At 33.8% G+C, this 7,213-nt stretch overlaps 1 protein-coding gene and 1 non-coding gene across 3 annotated transcripts; both read left to right on the top strand.

The window, feature by feature from the left end:
• Positions 1 to 266: 266 nt before the first annotated feature.
• On the top strand, positions 267 to 338 carry TRNAD-GUC (transfer RNA aspartic acid (anticodon GUC)). The gene has a single exon. It is a non-coding gene; the product is annotated as a tRNA-Asp (tRNA).
• A 2,248-nt stretch (positions 339 to 2,586) lies between these two features.
• Positions 2,587 to 5,980, top strand: LOC133864508 (2-methylene-furan-3-one reductase-like). Of its 2 annotated transcripts, none has more exons than XM_062300861.1 (3): positions 2,587 to 2,829; positions 3,955 to 4,441; positions 5,515 to 5,980. In XM_062300861.1, the coding sequence occupies exons 1-3, from the start codon at positions 2,656 to 2,658 to the stop codon at positions 5,880 to 5,882; spliced, it is 1,029 nt and encodes a 342-aa protein (XP_062156845.1). In that variant the 5' UTR covers positions 2,587 to 2,655; the 3' UTR covers positions 5,883 to 5,980. The 2 variants fall into 2 exon arrangements, with proteins under 2 accessions (XP_062156845.1, XP_062156846.1); XM_062300862.1 differs by having other exon boundaries at positions 2,696 to 2,829; positions 3,944 to 4,441.
• Positions 5,981 to 7,213: the final 1,233 nt, after the last annotated feature.

Raw genomic sequence — 7,213 nt, 5'->3', positions numbered from 1 at the left:
CTAATAAGTCCCGTAGGTTTTTGTTTTTGGTGGCTCTAATTTCAAGCAAATAGAAAAAAGAGAAAACTATTGCAATTTTAAGATCATAATAATATATTCAAATAAGTTGTAAAAAGCCTTACGCTAAAGTCGCTGTGGTATAGTGGTGAGTATTCCCTTCTGTCACCCGGTCAGATCCCCGGCAATGGCGTAATTAGTCCTTCTAATTATTTATGCATGGAAAAATATAATATATTAATTTAATTTGTAAAGAACCTTGCAAGAAAGTCGTTGTAGTATAGTGGTAAGTATTCCCGCCTGTCACGCGGGTGACCCGGGTTCGATCCCCGGCAACGGCGTTATTGGTTTTTTCTATTATTTATGCATGGAACTGGTTTAATTGCCGGAAACTTTTTTTTTTTTTTTTTTTAATTATTAAATAAATCCTATACAAATCCATAGGTATGTGATATTAAAAAGGAAAAAGCACATTTCTCATATTATAAATTAGTTGTTAATGTCTCTTCAAACTACCAATTGTATTTATATCCCCTTCTTAAACGATCAAAATATGTCAATATCCTCTACAAGCCCTACAAAAATACCCTAAATTTTTTTCAATAAGACGAAAATGTTTTGATAAATTGGGAAAAAAAAAACTAAAAACTAATAATAACTTTTTAAAAAACAAATTAAAAAATTAAAGAAAAAACGATTTTTTTTTTTTAAAATTAAAAAAGGAAAAAAAGAACAATTTTTAATTTTTAATTTTTTTTTTTTTAAAAAAACAAACGAAAAAATAACTGAAAATTATAAAAAAAAAATTAAGAAAAAAAACACAGATGCGATTGCGGTTATTTGTAATATTTGCAGTCGCATCCTCAAAATACGAATATCTAAAAAGTGATGTCCACATCTACATCATATTTTTACTAATCGTGTCCGCGCGGTTATTATCCGCTACCAGTATATTAGGTAAGAGATATATTTTAGTCTTTTGGGCATTTTTTGGGTCTCTATTAGAACTTATTTTAAACGATTTTGAAAATAATTTAGGCTGATTTTTAGTGGTTTGAGCTTATTTAATTTTTTGTTAGCCCTAATGTTTTGAAAATATATTGATTTCACATTACTTTTGCCTTTTTGTCAAAGAGTTACATGAGAAAGTAACACAGCTAATCAAACCATCTATAATACCTGCTGCATAACAAGACCAGCATAGAATAACACAAAACATAGCTATTTATCTAAAAGAACACAATCAAAGGTATCCCAAAAGTTGGTAAATCTCTTATCGAACATGGTCATACACAGTTACACACTATAGTCATATATCTACACATCCCACTCCTAGTGAAAAGCTTAAAGGTTTTTTTTTTTTTTTATTGAAAAAATGCCATTAGAGAACCTTTTCCAAATAAAACATGGTGGCTTTGAGCTCTATTGGCGTTACGATAAATTGGTGAAGTGAATGAGTGAAATACGAAGAAAAAAACTTAAAACAATGTAAACATAACCTATATCTAATTCAAAACGACATCGTTTGGATGAATTTATTAAATATAATATATAAAAATAATAATTTTTATATAAAAAATATTTATTATATATAAAGGATATGCGGATACAGTTAGTAACTGCATCAGCATCCGCATATCTTAAAAACGCTATTAAAATATGCAGATAATGGGTAACCGCACCATATCCGCATGTAAAAAATAGTGAATAGTAGATAGTTATGGATAGTGAATGCGAACGGTAAGTGTCTACTGAGATGTACCCATACCTCAATCAGCGTCACTGCAATTAGTGGATAATTCAAAGAGTGGCGTACCTCAATCGCCGTCGCTGCAATGGATGATACAAAGAGTGGCCTACCTGGCTACCTCAATATATCCCCGACACTAGCTGTAATGGATAATATAAAGAGTGGCCAGCATTCGAAACCTGAACCATCTTATAATTATTACTGTGAATTCTTCTTCGTACGCATGCTTCAATTGTTACTACTACCTTAATATATAGAGATTATGTTCCAATCAATCATCCTCTTCATATAGCACAAACTCACCAATCAGAAGTTTGAGCCATTTATTATAGTAATATTTTCTTTGGCGGTTGCTCCAAATTGCAGTGTTTGAAAGATCACTTGAAAACATTCTGGATGCATTTTCTTGTAAATGCTCAAGATATTTTCAATGTTAACAAGACGTCATGACTAGAAAGAAAAGACTCTTCCCTATATTTATGCCTTAAAATCACTGTTTTTGGCCAATTGAACAGCAAGAATATCAGTAGAGACAGCCATAGCTTTAATCACTTGAGACTTTCTTGTTTTCACCATAGTTTATTTTTTGGATGATCATCCTCCAAGAATGAACATCAACAAATATATCTATCAGGTAGTTAGATGTTCCATCAAACATATATTGTCAATTGAGCCTATGGCCACAATTAGACTGGCGTCCAGGATCATCACTGGAACATTCCCAAATAGACAAGATAAAATCACTGCACCACTAAATGAATCATAATGGGGACATGGAGGAGAAGATATTTTCATCATTTATACTGGCATCCTCTCCTTTAAATACATGATCTCTCTCACCGATAGAACAATCACCATTTGAAGTTCTTTCCTTCTGTAACTGTATTAACTGTCCCTGCCCTATCAATATGCAGAAAGCTTGGTTTTACGAGGAGTATGGTCCCAAGGAAGCCCTCAAGCAGGGAGACTTCCCTGTTCCTACTCCCCTCCATAACCAACTACTTGTCCAAGTTCGAGCTGCTGCTTTGAATCCTATTGATTTCAAAAGGCGGCAACGACCCATTTTTCCTTCAGATTTTCCTGTGAGTAGAAACAAAGTGTGAGACAAATATATATTTGTACTTTTGTTCTGATCATTTGTCCAAGTTCTTGGTGTCAATTGCTTACCACTGACTTTCTAACATCATATGGTGGTTTTGACCAATTGACCTTTTGAGTCCATAAACTGATTGGTTTTGACATACTAGTTTTTTAGCATATATAAATCAGTATTGATTATTTTAAGATATATAGGATTTATTTGGCCTGCAGAGCACCCTGCTTGAACTGATGAGTTTGTTTACAATTTTAAGATGTAGGATATACATGAAAGAAGAGATTGGAATTTGGGATTAACAAGGAAAGTGAAAATAAAAGAGAAGAGTTGTGAAAATATTCGAGAAGCTGGTAGGAAGGACAAAGACAAAAGAAAAGTATCATATTTTTGTGGCTTCCAAGTAATATGTAAGTAGGGGTTCGGGTTTGGGGTCGGGTTGAAGGGTATTTTGAGGGTCATGCTCTTGCCTGCGTCCTTTTCATTGAGGATTCGAATAGGGTTGAAGGGTCTCAAGACGGTCATGACCTACACGTGCTCTCTAATTTGGAGCTTAAACCACTTTATGCTGCCATTTTCTTAGCTTTTGTCCAAGATTTCGATGACCGGGTCGTCTATGGTCTCTTTGGGATCATTTATAGACTCATTTCATATTTTCAGCACTGTCTCTTTCGTTTGGATTTGTTGTGAGGGAGCTCACCATTTTTTCAGTTTTTTGATTCATTGTACCCTTTCTTTATTTGCTTAGGAAAAAAAAAAAAGTAATTTGTAACTTTAGAACTATGCAATTTAAATTCAGGTCTTCCATGCAATAGTTGCATATTATATGGTGATAATTTTTTAGAAATGGCACAAATTTCTTACAAACAAACCTCTAAAAGTGACATGTAAAAAACATATGGTTCTCACATTCCAAAAGACACATATATGTCACTTTTAGAGGCGGGACAAACTAGATTGTATGAAATTTATGTCCTTTGAGAATTAGAGAACTTTTTCCTAATGCTATTGAAAAACATCATTAGAACATGCAAAATATAACTCTCCCCCTAATCTCTAGCAGTTTTGTGATTAAACCAGCAAGATCTTAAGATATATGTTAGTGTTGGTGCAGGTGGTCCCTGGCTGTGACATGGCTGGCATAGTGGTAGGAAAAGGTGGTGGTGTTACCAAGTTTGATATAGGTGATGAGGTTTATGGCAACATTCAAGATTTCAATTCAGGAGAAAAATTAAAGCAGCTTGGAACTCTGGCAGAGTTCATAGTCGTGGAAGAGAGTTTGGTTGCAAAAAAACCAAAGAATCTTTCATTTGAGGAAGCTGCCAGCTTGCCTTTAGCAGTTCAAACTGCAATAGAAGGATTCAAAACAGCAGGTTTTAAGGAAGGGCAAACAGTTTTTGTAGTTGGTGGAGCAGGTGGTGTTGGATCTTTGGTTGTTCAACTGGCCAAGCACTTGTATGGAGCTTCTCATGTTGTTGCTACAACTAGTACTCCAAAGGTGGAATTCGTCAAAAGCTTGGGTGCTGATGAAGTTGTTGACTACACAAAGACTAGATACGAAGACATTGAAGAGAAATATGATTTTCTCTATGGTACAATCGGTAAATCCCTCAAATAGGTTATTTTACTTGGAATTTCCACCCTAGAGAAGTGCTGTATATATGGTAAATGTCGTCTATATGATTACCTTGAATTGTTGAATAGATCTAAATATTTCGAGATGTGTTTAGTGTCATTCTTCTACACATTTTTTGTCTATCTTTTTTTAAAATTTATCATTGAATCTATAGGACTGGCCTACACGTGGATCTCACAGATTCAATGATAAATTTACTAATTTCTTATACGGAAATGAGCAAGAGATGCGTAGGAGAATGAAAAGAAATATTACTCAAATATTTATTGACTCTTGTTTTTAAATATGAGTTCTGTATATTTGCAATAAGCCTGATCCAGTGCTCAGAAGTGAGATTCATCTTCTGGTACGGATGGAATTAGGATGAGATATGATTAGAAGTTGTGGTATATAGTAGGACTGTATTTAATAAGGATATATTAGGGTATTTATTAGGATTATGATTAATTTTATTCTTATCAGTTTGTTATCTCATTGTTAGTCTATTTAAAGACTGTTTTGATGATAAAATTATCAAGAGAAGTTTTACATTTGAAGGATGTCAGGTTCCTTCGAAGAACCTACCATAAATTATATGTATGAACATTATACTGTTAAGTCATTGAATACAGATAGAAGAGTGAAGCCATCAAAAGAGAAAAAATGGCCACCATTAGGTTAGTATTTATAGGGTGGGCCATCGTGAATATCGGCTGCGGAGTATGGTAGTGTGTTACGATTCTAAGTGTTTCACATTGGTGAAGTGTAATCTTAACCATGTGTATATAAATTTTTAAACACCATTCCCTTACAAGCCGATTTTTAAAAATGAGTTCTTCTAAAGGTTGTATCATCTTCCTTAAAAAGTAATGGGATGTAAGAAAAAATCTGCTTGCCACCCAGGTAGCTGACATACTTATTTTACAGTACATTTTAGGGTAATTAAGAAATTCTTACCAAAAATCCAAGAATTAATCTGATTTACCTTAAAGCATGCTTATATGTCAGATTGTCACTATTCAATTGGTCTTAATCTTTCTTTAAACTTTTGATCTTCAGGCGACTGCAAGAATTCTTTTGTGGTAGCTAAGGATGACGCCCCAATGGTTGACATAACATGGCCTCCATCTCATCCAAGAGCTGTTTATTCAAGCTTGACAGTGTCTGGTGATAACTTAGAGAAGCTTAGGCCATATTTGGAGAGCGGAAAGCTTAAGGCTGTGATCGATCCGACCGGTCCCCATGCTTTTGGAGATGTAATTGAAGCTTTCCGGTATCTAGAAACTGGAAGAGCAAGAGGAAAAGTTGTCGTCTCCCCCTTTCCTTCACATCATTTCCCTTCTTCTATTCCATCCGAGGGCAAGAACATTAATGTAACATCTGAAATGGTTCCTCAGAAGCTCTGTTCAGTGTTCACTGGGTTGTGAGTACATAGCATGTCATAACATGTTTTAAACCAGCTATATATTCTTCTTCCCCTTTCCCTGGTCTTCCCCATATTAAATTAAAAAAAAAAAAAAAAAAACCAGCAATTCTTGTACGATGTGTTTCAGATGATCTTATGATAAATAACAAAGTTTGGTGATGCTATATTTAATGAAAAGCTGATTTGTGAGGAGTCTACTACTCAAGTTGATTTGACAATCTGTTCTCCCATTACTTTGAGCCTGTTTGGTTGTTATTTTGGACACATGTTTTATGTTTCCAAAACAGCAAAACGTGTTTGGACACTGTTGCAGTGCATTTGGAAAAGTGTTTTAAAACACGAAACGATCGAAAACAAAAACAGCGAAACACAAAAAATGAAAACAAATCCAACTTGTTTTCAAAAGGTTTTACGAAAACAGACGGAAACAATCAAACGCGCCTTTTGATATAAGTGCACAGTAACTCAATACTGTATGAGGTCTCTAGTTCGATTCTCAGGAATAGAGGATGAGGTTAGTTTTCATATCTTCTTCTGCACCGTTTGAAGTTTTTCTCCGAAGTTCTTATTTCAAAGAGAAGAAGAAGAAGACCGAAGAAGATGGAAGAACAAACAGTAATGAGAAATGCTATATGTACTTAAACTTTTACAAAAATAGCATTACTAATTGATGTGGAGTTTATTCATTAAAGATGATTAAAACAATTAATAAAAAGAAATGCTATGAGTACCAATGAATAAGCTCCACATTATTTTAGTAAGGCTTCTTTTATAAAAATTTAAATAAATGTAGCATTTCTCAAGACTTGATTATTTCCTTAGCTAGACCACCAAGAAACTCAAATTCTTTCCAAATTAGAAGCACTGAAAAGACCTAGCAAGCTCTATAAATATCATGTTTTGCTCTTGCAAAAGAAGCAGGAAGAAGGAGAAGAGAGAAGAGGAGAAAAAAAGGAAGAAGCGAGAGCCCCAGTGAAGGGGCCAGTTATGGAGGCTCCTAACTGGTTTTGTTGTTTGTCATTTATGTTTTTCATAAGCATTAGTGGCTAAACCTCTAGCTAAGGCTAGGGGTGAAGCCTAGTATTTTTATTATTTATTCTTGAGACTATGTTATTTGTTCTTTATAGATTAATGATTAAATTTGTGGATATTTTTTATTTGAGAGTAATTTAATGAAACAACTTTATTTTGATTCATTATGATTTTTGTTTATATCAAATGCTTACTTTGTTTGATTTGTTATGATTCGAAAATATATTGAATGCTTAATTTATTGTGTCATGTTTATGAAATTAAATTCTCAATCAACCCATGTTTGATCTATTTTATATT

The sequence above is a fragment of the Alnus glutinosa genome, chromosome 3 (assembly GCF_958979055.1).
Source record: "Alnus glutinosa chromosome 3, dhAlnGlut1.1, whole genome shotgun sequence".
NCBI lineage: Eukaryota > Viridiplantae > Streptophyta > Magnoliopsida > Fagales > Betulaceae > Alnus > Alnus glutinosa.
Note: the sequence above shows the minus strand (reverse complement) of the source record. Positions and strands in the feature narration are given on the sequence as shown.